Source organism: Artibeus jamaicensis, unplaced genomic scaffold, assembly GCF_021234435.1.
Source record: "Artibeus jamaicensis isolate MK-2021 breed Jamaican fruit bat unplaced genomic scaffold, CSHL_Jam_final contig_887, whole genome shotgun sequence".
NCBI lineage: Eukaryota > Metazoa > Chordata > Mammalia > Chiroptera > Phyllostomidae > Artibeus > Artibeus jamaicensis.
This window is the reverse complement of record NW_026522003.1, coordinates 1,071,452-1,084,277: the sequence shown is the minus strand read 5'-3', so window position 1 is coordinate 1,084,277 and position 12,826 is coordinate 1,071,452. Positions and strand designations below refer to the sequence as shown.

General features: G+C 40.9%; 2 protein-coding genes across 4 annotated transcripts in view; one reads left to right on the top strand and one right to left on the bottom strand.

Moving 5' to 3' along the window:
• ACIN1 (apoptotic chromatin condensation inducer 1) overlaps nucleotides 1–8,489 on the bottom strand; it is a 30,335-nt gene extending 21,846 nt beyond the window's left edge. Inside the window, exons 1-5 of one of the 2 annotated variants that reach the window (XM_037129281.2) lie at nucleotides 8,292–8,489; nucleotides 6,819–6,884; nucleotides 4,885–4,959; nucleotides 3,912–4,023; nucleotides 3,373–3,492 (exon numbers count right to left, since the gene is read on the bottom strand). In XM_037129281.2, coding sequence (XP_036985176.2) covers nucleotides 3,373–3,492; nucleotides 3,912–4,023; nucleotides 4,885–4,959; nucleotides 6,819–6,884; nucleotides 8,292–8,471 — 553 coding nt within the window. In that variant the 5' untranslated portion in view covers nucleotides 8,472–8,489. The remainder of the gene's footprint in view (nucleotides 1–3,372; nucleotides 3,493–3,911; nucleotides 4,024–4,884; nucleotides 4,960–6,818; nucleotides 6,885–8,291) is intronic. The other variant, XM_037129282.2, reaches the window with a different exon arrangement.
• Nucleotides 8,490–8,566: 77 nt separating this feature from the next.
• Nucleotides 8,567–12,628, top strand: CUNH14orf119 (chromosome unknown C14orf119 homolog). 2 transcript variants are annotated; one of them, XM_037129286.2, is made up of 2 exons: nucleotides 8,567–8,932; nucleotides 11,491–12,628. In XM_037129286.2, the coding sequence occupies exons 1-2, from the start codon at nucleotides 8,898–8,900 to the stop codon at nucleotides 11,918–11,920; spliced, it is 465 nt and encodes a 154-aa protein (XP_036985181.2). In that variant the 5' UTR covers nucleotides 8,567–8,897; the 3' UTR covers nucleotides 11,921–12,628. The 2 variants fall into 2 exon arrangements, with proteins under 2 accessions (XP_036985181.2, XP_036985182.2); XM_037129287.2 differs by lacking the exon at nucleotides 8,567–8,932 and adding an exon at nucleotides 8,941–9,308.
• The last annotated feature ends 198 nt before the right edge of the window (nucleotides 12,629–12,826 follow it).

The window sequence follows — 12,826 nt, the reverse complement described above, 5'->3', positions numbered from 1 at the left end:
TTACCACAAGGAAATGAAAATTGGGGAAGGTAGGAGAGGATAAAGAGGTGATAAACGATGACAGAGGGAGACTTGACTTGGGGTGCTGAACACACAATACAATATACAGATGATGTATTATGGAATCGTATACCTGAAATCTGTAATTTTATTATTAACCAATGTCACCTAAATAAACTCAATTAAAAAAATGAATGCATAAATAAGTGGAACAAATGGACATTTACCTCTCTCCCCCCTCTTAAAAAAAAATGTGACAACGTGAAACAAGAGCTTACTTAGTAAACAATACAAAATATAAGAGACGAAGAATCTCTAGTTCTTTGTATAAAGCCGGTATGATACAGACAAGCTTTTGGGAAAGGTGCCATCTTTCTATTATGAGCACAGGGCCACATAAGTGTTCTAAGCCAGATGTGAATAATGTGTAGAAACTGAACACCTTTAGCAAAAGGTGGAGCAAACAGTGGGGATGGGTTAATAAATGTATTTTGGGAACTGAAAAGCAAGTCAGGGTAAATGTTAAGATTTCCAAGATTCCAAAGCCAGATGCCTTCGGGACAAAGGACAAGGTGGCTGGCTACTAGCTGCTAGACAATGTATAAGGTTTTCAACTGAACAATGGAAGAACCATATTGGAGAGAAGGTTCTTCACCCTAGAAGACAAATCTCTGGACAGGATTTACAGGACCTCAGTAAGGTAACTAAAGATCACAGCAAGCCCTGGCTGGTGTGGTTCAGTGGACTGAGCATTGGCCTGTGAATTGAAAGGCTGTAGGTCTGACTCCCAGCTGTGGGCCACATCCCCAACTCAGGGTGTGTGAGAGGCAACTGACTGATGTTTCTTTTCCTGTCTTTCTTCCCTCCTTCCCCTCTCTCTAAAAAAATAGATAAAGCCTTAAAAAATAAAAGAGCAGAGCAAACTCCTGTAGCCAACGGGTATTTGGGTTTGAATAAGACACAGGAATTAAAAGAATGGAGACCTGGCAATGATGCCAAACCTAAATCTGAGTCACGGTGGCTGTCTCCATTAAACATCTAGCATTTCTCTAGCATCTCAGCATCCAGATTTAATATGAGAAAAGTAGTAAGTACTACATGTTCTGTAAACAAAAGCCTCACTAAGATCTTTGGGGCTACTTCTTAGTTAAAGAACCTGTATTCTAAATATTCATTTTTAAATATTTTGGCATATTTTTTCCTCCTGATTTTCCTAGACTGGGCTCTTTTTGAAATAATTAACATAGGATATTTGTATACTCAGTCATGATCTAAAAAGACTCCAGACAACTTCTGACTATTTAGAGGGTGAGTACTGACTCCCAATACCTAAAAAAATCTGATGAAAGTGATAGACAGGAAGGCAAGGAGAGTCAGGGAGGATTTTATAAACCAACTCTTCCTTCCTATTTGGGATTGTCTATAGCACATAAATAGGAGGTTGCTAAAATATAAACCAAGGATCATGATTAAATACTACACTGAAAAACTATTCTTTCAGTTAGTCATTCATAAATTGAGTTGATCAACAGAATAAGAAGACTTAAAAAAATGTAGAGTCCCAGAAGAACAGAACTACAAGAGGACTTTAAAAAATCTAGAGTCCCAGCCTTTGCCAGTATGGCTCAGCTGGCTGGGCATCATCCCAGTAAGTGAAAGGTAGCCAGTTTGATTCCTGGTCAAGCCACTTGCCTGGGTTGTGGATTGAGTCCATACAAGAGGCAACTGATCAATGTTTCTCTCTCACATTGATGTTTCTCACCTTCTCTGTCCCTCCCTTCCCCTCTCTCTAAAAATAATCTTTTTTTAAAAAAATACCACCTTCTAGTGTTAATTTTATGTGCAATTGTCTTCTCTCTCCCTAAATAGATTTTTACAAATGTGCTATCTCCCTATATACTCTAGTATGGAGATATGTAAATAGCAGGAATCAATAAATACTTTGAGTGATTTTTATTTGAGAAGGAACACTGACAACTAATTTATAAAAGTTTTCCCCCTTTCTCCTGGCTTCATGATCAGGGAAAAAAAGAGTGCTAAGAACTAAATGGATCAATTGAGGTTCTATCACTCTTATATTTGAGAAGAAGTCTCTAAAAGAGTGTGTTTCTCTCCAACCATTAAACACCTCCTAAAAATCCATTTTCAAGAGGAAATTCTATATTAATGAGAAGAGCCAGCAACTAACCATGACCACTAATATTAATAATGACTCAGCCCTGGTTGGCATTAACTTAGTGGATTGAGCGCAGGCCTGCAAACCAAAAGGTTACCAGCTGGATTAGTAGTCTAGGGCACATGCCTGCGTTGTAGGCCAGGCCCCCAGTAGGGGGCACATGAGAGGCAACCACACATCGATGTTCCTCTCGCTTTCTCCTTCCCTACCCCTCTTTCCAAAAATAAATAAAATCTTTTAAAAAATGATTAAAAATACTTGTTAATTTAACCATTGGTTCCATATAGCTATCTGCCCTGACCATTGTGGCTCAGTTGGCTGAGCACTGTCCTGTAAACTGAAAGGTCACTCATCCAATTCCGGCACATGCCCAGGTAGCAAGTTTGGTCCCTAGTTGGGGTACGTGCAAGAGGAAACCAATCAATGTTTCTCTCCCTCTCTTTCCCTATAAAAACTTTATTAAAAAATATAGCTATTTACTGTACATAAGTCTTACACACATGTTCTTCTGAAAGGATACTTATATAAGTATTTCCTGACAAAGGCTGCATTTACACTTTTGCATGAGATACTATGCAAAACTAGTTGCCTAATAATGTGAAAAATTTAATCCTGCCTGAATGTGGTCCACATACTGGGTCACATAATACTCTGCACTGACTTTCATAGCAAATAGTACAACTGTAATTAATTACGTCATAATTTGTTTAATGTCCATCTCCTCACTAGACTATACATTTCATTAGGGCAGAGACTTATCTCTTTCTTTACCATATTCCTGGTGCCTAGCACATGCCTGGCATAAACAGGTGCTCAATAAAAATTATGAATTAATAAACTGTAGTAGATGCCCTCTTGGGAGTGACTGGATGTGCAACTCATAATATACATAATTGATAAAGAGGTGGAAAAAAGTTGTGACTGTTGCTAAATTCAGAGGTAGAAGAAGTTAAAAGGGTAGAAATGAAAAGAAAAATCAAATTGCTTTATAAAACACTTTAAGAGGTTAACACAACATAGTGGTGAAAGGAGACCTCAAAAAGGACACAGTTTTCATAAAAAAACATGTCAAATATCAAGTCACAGAGTTTCCCTGGGACTTTAACGGAGGCTTAGCAGGAAAGGAGGTGTAACTACCTCCCCCCACCAACTACGCAGGATTGACAAAACAGCGCAGTGGGGAGGGAGATACGTACTGGGCGAATGTCTGCTGAGCTCCAGCTCTGGTCTCTCCAGGCTGCTCTGAAAGTCAGGAGGCAGCAGGGAAGCCACTCCCTCAGGATGGATCATCTCGTCCTCCGACTCAGCTGAAGCTTCTGCAAAGTACAGATTGGGTCGGGGCAGGGAGGGAGTGAAGGGCTCAGCATGTGGGAATATGTAGGAGTGAAGGAGGTCAGGCAAAGTCATGGATACAGAGTATTTACTAAAAGAAAGTGCTGTACATAGAGAAAAACTCCCTAGGATTAAGCTGTACCTCATCTACAGGGTGGCTTAATTTACTTATAACTCTTCCTGGTGGCAGGAATCCTCTTCTAATAAGATAGTCAAATTAAGTGTCTTCTGCCCTGACAAAAAGTAAATAGTAACTCACTTGGCTCCATAAACTACCAAAGCAAATAAGTAGTTAGTCTCAGACTGACTTATTCCTGAAATTGCCTAAACAGGCCGATCTACTTGGTTATAGGAATAAGAATGAAGAACTCCTTTATGTAAGAAGTGACAGTTCTGGGCTTACCTTCAAGTTCTGCAGCTTCTCGAGCTTCACGTTCCAGACGCTGCCTAAGTAGCTCCTGCTGCTTTTCCAGATACTGTTTTATGAAACTGTTCTGGCTCATTTCCTCGCCGATCTGTGTAGAGGACATCAAAAAGGAAAGTCTAGGAAGGCAAATTAGGAAAATGCAAGGAAGGACATTCCATGGTCCAAAAGTCTACTCCTTACTAGACTCAAAAAAGATGATTAAAATGTTAGATGGCCATTTTTTAAGCTACTTTTATGCTGAGGACCAAAATAAATAGCCCTATGATCCATAAAAGATGGCAAAATGAGGAACTGCACGTAATTTTTTTAATTTTAAATATTCAGTTCCCATCCAAAGAAAGATGCATAAATAACTTAAAAGAAATAACTTCCTGTAAAACTACATCGTGTAATATAAACTTTTAGATAATAAAAACATATTATCTACAAACAATCTAGCTCTGACTCTTGTGCTGTTGGTTGGGTGTTGTTCCACAAAGCAAAAGGTTGTTGGTTTGATTCCCAGTCATATGCCTAGGGCCTATGCCTAGGTTGTGGATTTGTCCCCAGTGGAGGAAACTGATCCACGTTTCTCTCTCACACTGATGTTTCTCTCCCTTTCTCCCTCTCTTCCCCTCTCTAAAAACAAATAAATAAAACCTTTAAAAAGGGAAATCTAAATTTCTCTTATGATAGTAACATCAAGAAATGAAATGAAAAAATTCTAGTTCATTTTTTGTTGCTAACAGAAGACTAATCTCAATATATCCAGGCGACATTTTGACAAACATCTCCAAAATTCAAGAATAGTACTTAAAAGTACGAAAGCAAGAAATTTTAAAAAGGATGTCCATTCAACTTTTAGACAGAGTTCAAGATGCATTTTCTTTGGGTGATAAGAAATCTGTGGTAACAACATTTAAAATCCAGAGGCTTAATCCTCCCTGCCTTTTTTTTTTGCAACACAGACCCCCACATCACTCTTCTGTCCTTCAGCTTTCTCTTCACAAATCCTCCTCCTGAGAACCGTCTTGCTTGGCAAGTCCTATTAGAATTCCAGAAAAAGGAAAAAAATCTAAATATGTTCTATATTACTAGTTATCCTTCCTAAGTATGGTAAATGTTCGCTTTCACCTAAAGCAGAAATGAGTTTCTTGGTACTCAATGGACATTGACGAAGTGTGGGTTCATATATTAGAGAACACATGTATTTATTGCAAAAATGCTATGATAGCTCTGGCTGGTGTGACTCAGTGGATTGAGCACCAGCCTACAAACCAAAGGGCTGCTGGTTCAATTCCCAGCCTAAGGCACATGCCTGGGTTGAGGGCCCAACTAGGTCCCCAGGGCTTGTCAGAGGCAACCACACATTGATGTTTCTCTCTCTTTCTCCCTCCTTATCCCCTCTCTGAAAATAAATAAACAAATAAATAAATAAAATCTTGTAAAAAAATCCTATGTCAATAAAAGCAAATCTGCTGCTTCAAAGATTAAAATGAAAAAGGAATATAATCATAAACTGATTAACTTATGCAGTTTTTAATGCTTATTAAAGTACTTAACTAAACCTCTGTAAACTGGCTGGATTAAGAGTCAACTTAATGAGGTGATAACAAGGTAGGAGGAAGGCTTTCTTGTTTTTCCACAGCATCTTGGGACTTAATCTAGTACCGGAGCTGCACACCACTGCACTAACAAAGATCTGGATTTTTCCTTTAAGTGCATGATACACTACAATGAGGGGATTTTTAAAAGATTGTATTCATTTACTTTTAGAGAGAGGGGAAGGGAGGGAGAAAGAGAGGGACAGAAACATCAGTGTGCAAGATACATGGATCAACTGCCTCTCACACGCTCCCTACTGGGGACCTGGCCTGCAACCCAGGCATGTGCCCTGACTGGGAATCCAACCAGTGATACTTTGCTTCACAGGCTGGCACTTAATCCACTGAGCCACACCAGCCAGGGCACAATGAGGGAATTTTAAAACTAAAAAAAATCTTAAGAGATCGTGCAGTTTAAGATAGTGCTAAGATTTTAGTTTTTACGGTTTTTTATTTTAAAGGGAAACTGTAGAATGATTATTTCTAAAGTCTTATGCAAAAACTCAATATACAAAGCAGATAGATCTGATCTAGTTTAAGAGCAGAGTATGAACCCTTGCTCACTTGGGAAGAAGGTGTATTTGCCAGGAAGCTGCCAAAAGCAGCTTCACAAAACCTGAGCAGAGCAGTTATAAAACTATGGATCTGGTCTAACCTCTTATATTACACATAGGGAAACTGAAGAAACCAAGGCCTCTAAAGGTGAAGTATCTTGCCTTAAGTAACAGAGCAACTAATTATGTTTAGGAGTAACTATATGGTCAGTATTAACACTTTTAATGGTGGATGATTTCCAAAGGACCAAATTCTTTAAAAATCTGTCAACATGAGAGCTCCTCAGCAAGTATTTTTCTAAATTGCCCTAGTGACCATCTACTTTATTTTTACATTCAAAGACTACTACTTCCCCCAAATCAATGGTAAATAAATGGCTTCAGATTCCTGTACAACACTTAAGTTGGAGCCACATCTTTCTGCACACACCATTTCAAGTATGTATTAGAAATTAACTAATAGCTCTTCTCTTTTGAAAGAACCAGCTCCTGGATTTATTGATCCTTAGAATTGTGCTTTTAATCTCTGCCATTTAATTCTGCTCTGATTTTGGTTATTAATAGCTCTTCTGATTCTGCTCTTGAATTCTTTTATTAGAATTCAACTTTCCTGGTATAAGAACATTTCTGAGCCAGGGAACTTTAGGATATGTTGTAAGGAATTAAGGATCAAGTATATGTCGTATCTTTCCATGTTGTCTGTGCATCCAAAGAGCTTACCCCCTCTAATGAACCTTCTTTCTTACCTGGGAATTTGGCTGAAATGCAGCATGGGGTGTTGAGTGTTTCTGTAAATTTTCTAGCATTAGAGCCTGGTGTAGAGAAGGGCAAAAAGTCAGAAATCAGGTGGAAATAAGCCACCCCTCCCCCAATCTTTTTGTTAAATGCAACAACTAATCATACACACTTAAACTGTACTCTCTTTCCAGGGACCTAAGAGCCGTTTACTAATACTGTTCTCGTTTATCTTCAGAAGACCCTTAAAAGTAGCCATGGTTACTGCTCCCAAATGTACAGAGGTAAAATGCAGGTACATGAGACAATCAGTGTCCTAACAAAATCAGTGACAGTGATGGAGCCAGTACTACAATATAACCTCTATACTCTTTTGGACTTCTGACTAGTGCCCTTTCTAAACCTGGCACTGCAGGTAAAATTCAAATCCTCAAATCAGCTCCAAATACACGAAACCATGGGGCTGCTGGTTTTGGTCTGATTGAATTACTTGGTCAAACAGTTAACCAGGACTACATTTACAGTTACCTTGGACCAGATCTACTTAAAATTCTTTCCATAAGAGTGGCACCTAGATTTATTAAATTTAAAGAAGAGACTACAGAACAAAATGAGCAGACCCCATGAACTGCGGTCTGACTTAATGATCCTCCCCAAGAAATTGTCAGTTAATGTATAAAGCAACAATCTGCCAACTCAACCCTTGAGCCAACTCAGCCCTAATCTGTACTACCCACCACATATCCTAATTCACCCCACTTAAAATCAAGACATCCTCATGTTCCCTTCGTTTACACCCATACACAACCAATCCATCCATCCACCTCATAACTATCCTACCATAACCTACTCAAACCGATTAAAACCCCCCAACATATATAACAACCTGCCTCACCTCTCTCACCAATAGTCATCAAACTCTAATCTACCCAAATTGCTGTGGATGCCCTATAAATTATACACCCCTCTATAACCATACCCTTCAAATTAAGGATTCTCTTAATCACAGCTCCTAATGTAGACATTTTTACCCTACTCCAATCCGATTTTTCTAGATACCGATACCAACCCCATCAACCTCTCCGCCCAACTATACCCCTAAACTCCCCACCAGCCCAACGAGCCCCCCTACAGGATAGCAACACCGGCACTAGTAGTGGGATTTAACTCCTTCTGCAGCGCATGCGCCGAAACCACAGACACAAACAAGGAGGGGGTGGGGAAAGAAGGAAGGAGCTTAAGACACTCCGGGAGAGTAGCGCGCACCCTCCCATTTTGGGCTCGCGCTGCTGCCGTTAAGGCGGGAACCGGCGCTATCTCTATACCAGCGCGAGCCTCGCCAACCACCGTGCGCACGGCTCCGGCTCGCGCTGGCGGCCTGAGCCAGCTCGCGCCGAGCCCGGACACTGCGCCTGCGCCGCAGCAGAGACTCGTCTCTACCGGGTCCGCTCCCCTCCGACACCCCGGCAAGGCCGTCTCCTCACCCCTTTGAGCCGCTTGACCAGGGCACTCTTCTGCCCGCTCTTGGCTAGGCCTCGCTGCTCTAGTGCGGCCTTCAGGTCGGTCACCCGCAGCGCCTGAAGAGGCTTCCCGTCCAGAGTCACCTCCTCCAGCTCCGCCATCTTGCGTGAGGTACTCGGGTCCGTCCCGACGGCTTCGGGCATCTTCGGTAATTTCCGCTAACGCCCTTCGAACGTACCGGTCTGACTCCGCCCACTGCCATAATCCTCCCCTCGATTACCACTCAGAACTCCCCGAGTTCCTCCGGCACTGCTCGGGTGTTTCCGTCTCCACATCGGCACCAATCGGTTCTTTCCATTTTCCCAGACGCTCCCCACTCCGTCATCCTTCTTTCAGAGCTCGATTATCTTCGTTTTACCGAGGCTTTAAATCGAATCTATTCGGAAGCTCTCGACTCTGGCATAATCAAGATCGGAGTTATTCGGCTCTCTCCGGACCTGACGCTGGGGCGCTTGGGCGTTTGGGGCTGGTCCGGGGCCGGAAGTGCGTGGGCTGCCTGGCTGGCTGTGCTTAGGGTTTTCAGGAAACATGGAAGCCTTGGCCGTAGATGGAGCCCAAGTACTCTTACGATGGTCTCTCGGTTCCCTGTGAGAGGAAAGGGGAGGTAAGCGGGGTAGAAGTCCTTGTCTGGACTGGGTCTGACTCGGTGTTTGCGGGTCACCCTCGTGGGGCAAGTTTCTTCTACGGAAACAGATGGTGCCTCCCGTCCTCTTAATCCCCGCCACTCCGATCTAAGTCTACGTTTTTCTTTGGGACCTCGAAATGCCGGGCTCTTTGGCCTCCAAGGTGGAAAAGTAGCAGCAGCGTGCCTTCGAACTTAGACTGAACCAATTCATGATCGTTGAACTTGAGTTTGCCGTGGAAGCCATGTCGCAAGACTCGGAAAAAATTCTTTCTCCGAATAAGGGAATACAGTTTTTTTTAGGAGAAATTGTTTCTTGTAGGGCCACGTTAAAAAGTCTCGCAGGACTGAACTGATGGTACTGAACTGATATTACTTGCTTAGAGGTTCCTTTCTCTTTACAAATAATCCAATTGGCACAAACAGTACGATAGCTCACTTACAGTAGTAGTTTAAGGTTCTCATTGTTAGAGATTCAAATTGTGGTCCTTGAAAATCATTCAAGTTGGCGGACCTTATAGTTGCATTAGTGATGCACATCAGTGATAGGGCGATCAATAGGTATTATGTTGAACTTTAGGGAAAACTGTTGAAACACACAAACTGTTACACATCTACAGCAGTGTAACTCTTGTTAGATCTGTAAGCCTAGAAACCAACTATGCCTTTTTTCAATCATGTATAAACACGTGACTATTCTTTTGTTTTTTTTTTCTTACTATGTTATTTTGGTTCAGGGCCCATCACTTCTGCCCTTCTTCCTGGTGCGTTACAGAAAATACAAAGAAGTAATGGATGTTATCATTTTCTTGGCATATTTTATTTATTTTTTAAAAGATTTTATTTATTTACTTTTAGAGAGAAGGTAAGGGAGAGAAACATCAATGTGTGAGAGATAGATGGATCTCCATCTCTTACATGCCCCCAAGTGGGGACCTGCCCTGTAACCCAGGCATGTGCCCTGTCTGGGAATTGAACCAATGACCTTTCAGTTTACAGGCCAGTGTTCAATCCACTAAGCCACACCAGCCAGGGCTGTTGGCATATTTTAGAAGCTCTATATACCTTGCAAAGGAGACTCATTCATTCATTGTATGTGATGTATTTTTTACCCTCCACTGTGGATGGCTCTGGAATGGTTAGCATTGGGCCTTCCCTGACCAGGTGTATATACTTGATTAAAAAACTGGTACCTTCTAAAACTTAGGGAAGATAAGGTGGACCAACATTAACCGTTTTTTCTTTACTCAACCTGGAACATCGAAATAGGCAGGAGAAAATGGGCAAGAAATGTATTGGATAAGCCGGAATTATTGAGGGTCAAGGAACAGCAGGAGAAGAGGAAGAAAAGGAAAAACAAAAGAGATGTGGAAGCGGGCAAACAAACAAACAAAAAAAGACTGCCAAAAAAGATTATGATAGCCAAAATTCCTAGAGCAAAGAAGAATTATGTAAGAGTATATGGCCTTGCTTTGGCTGGGTGGCTTACTTGGTGAAGGGTCATCTGTACACCAAAAGGCTGCAGGTTTGATTTCTCATTCAGGTGCTTGAGGAGACAACTTGCCGTTTCTTACTCACATTGATGTTCTTTTTTTCTCTCTTCTCCCCACCCCCCTGTCCAAATCAATAAATATATCAGATGAAAAATTTAAAGAGTATGTGGCCTTACAACTTCTGAAATTAATCTTAAAAAGAAACAGATTTTTTTGCTCAAAAATTCTGTAGTGCCTCAGTAACTGGAGAACGAAATCATCATTCAGGGAGACTTTACAGGTTACGTCACTGATGTCATTTTGGAAAAATGGCCAGATGTAGATGATGATAGATTTTGGAGAAGTGAAGAAATGATTTTAAAATGTGTATTTCGATGATCTGAACTGATATGGCCAAAGGGAGAGATGTTATTTGAAAACATTTTTCATACAGTAAAACTCTTAAGCTACTCTCACCCTTGGCATGTTCACTGTTTGGTACAAGGCTACTTGTGTTTAATCACCAAAGTCTAATAAACGGGAAACTGCCATGCTGTTAGTCAAAAAATTTTGGTCACTTGAAAGAAAAGTTATTTTTAGATTTTTTAATAAGAATGATGCCCTGGCTGGTATGGCTCAGTGGATTGAGTGCCAGCCTGCGAACCAGAAGGTTGCTGGTTCAATTCCCAGCGAGGGCATATGCCTGGGTTGTGGGCCAGATGCTCAGGTGGAGACATATGAGAGGGAATCAAGTCACGTTTCAGTGTTTCTCTTCTCTTTCTTCCACCTTTTCCCTTCCTAAAAATAAATAAAGTATTTTTTGAAAAAAAATGGAGAGAAACGGTGGTTGGGGAGGGAGACTGGTTTGAAAAAGAAGGTTGGCAAGTACAAAATTTATTCTTAGATGACTTCTCTAAAGTAGTTTGATAATAACCTAATTTTTGTAAATTGTACTGGTGAAAAGTAATTTTCTTTATAGATACTGATTGAGTGTGATAAGATTTCTTGTTGGGAAGTTGTATTTTGGTTGCTTTGTCCAAAGAGTATATAACTGCTTTTATGTTTCAGGATGCCACTGGACTCATCTTCATCATCGATGCAACTATCCTTCCCTTCTCCTTTACCCTCGGTGCCAGACAATTTTACCAACTCTTCCTCTCCCCCAATGTCTTACATCACATCCCAGGAAATGAAGTGTATTCTTCACTGGTTTGCCAATTGGTCAGATCCTCAGCGTGAACGTTTCCTACAGGACCTGGTAGCTAAAGCAGTACCAGGAAAATTACAGCCATTGCTGGAAGGTCTGGAGCAGCTTAGTGTGTCTGGAGGAAATCGACCACCCTGTATCTTTGAGTGCCAGCTGCGTCTTTGGGATCAGTGGTTTCGAGGTTGGGCTGAGGAGGAACGCAATGAATTTGTCAGGCAGCTGGAGATCAGTGAGCCAGACTTTGTGGCAAAGTTTTACCAGGCAGTGGCTGCTACAGCTGGTAAAGACTGATAGGCATTAAAATCAGAGAAGATAACCATAGCTGATGGAGTCAAAGCCACAACTTGACAGTGAGAACTTCAGGTGTGCCGCTTAAAGGTCTCGGAATGGTATCCTAATCTGCTAACTAAAGTCGCTGAATACCACAGGTCTGGTTATTTCAGTATTAGCTGGACTCCTACTGTAAATGTTTTCAATCTAAGCAAATCCAGATCAGCAGTCTGCCTCAAGAGATGTCAAACACTCAAGAATTTAATGGCTTCTTCTGTAACTATAACCAAAAGGCACCTACACATTGTTACTCAGGCCTACTGCTGGTCCATGGGGTTATAAAGTAGAACCCTTCTCCAGAAATAGAACAGAAGGGCAATAAAAGATCATGTTTTTATATTTAGCTGGATTCAGATGGCTGGTTTCACCACCCTTAGCAGATTCTGACATAATTATGTGATATCTCAACCACTAGCTTTCCTGTGATGGTATAGTAAAATTATGGGAAAATTAGAAGAGGGAGATAATAAGTTACTCCTTCCTCCATACTGATGTGTGTTTGAACCCAAATAGCAATGATTTTTTCAAAAGCATGTGTGATATCCTTGGAGCTGCTAGCAGATGTTCTTATTCTGTAAGTTTGCTCTACAGCAATATGAGAATAATTGATACTCTTTAGAGGTAGAAGTGTTTATTTTTTATATCAAAATAAAGAATGAATCTTTGGAATGATAAGTCTACCTTTTTTTTTCCATTGCAAACCCAGTATGAAAAGAGGCATGTTGAGAAAAGTAGAACTTAAAGGTAGATAGTAGATTGACCTCCGATCCAGTTGTCTTTTTAATTTTATTTAATTTTTATATTTTATTTACTTTTAAAGGGGAGAGAAACATCAATTTGTGGTTGCCTTTCACATGGCCCCCAACC

Excerpts from the sequence above, each read along its gene's own strand:
- CUNH14orf119 (XM_037129286.2), top strand. The coding sequence starts at position 8,898 with ATGGTCTCTCGGTTCCCTGTGAGAGGAAAGGGGAG. Across the intron at positions 8,933-11,490 it reads CCTGTGAGAGGAAAGGGGAG|GATGCCACTGGACTCATCTT; the intron begins GTAAGCGGGGTA and ends TTTATGTTTCAG.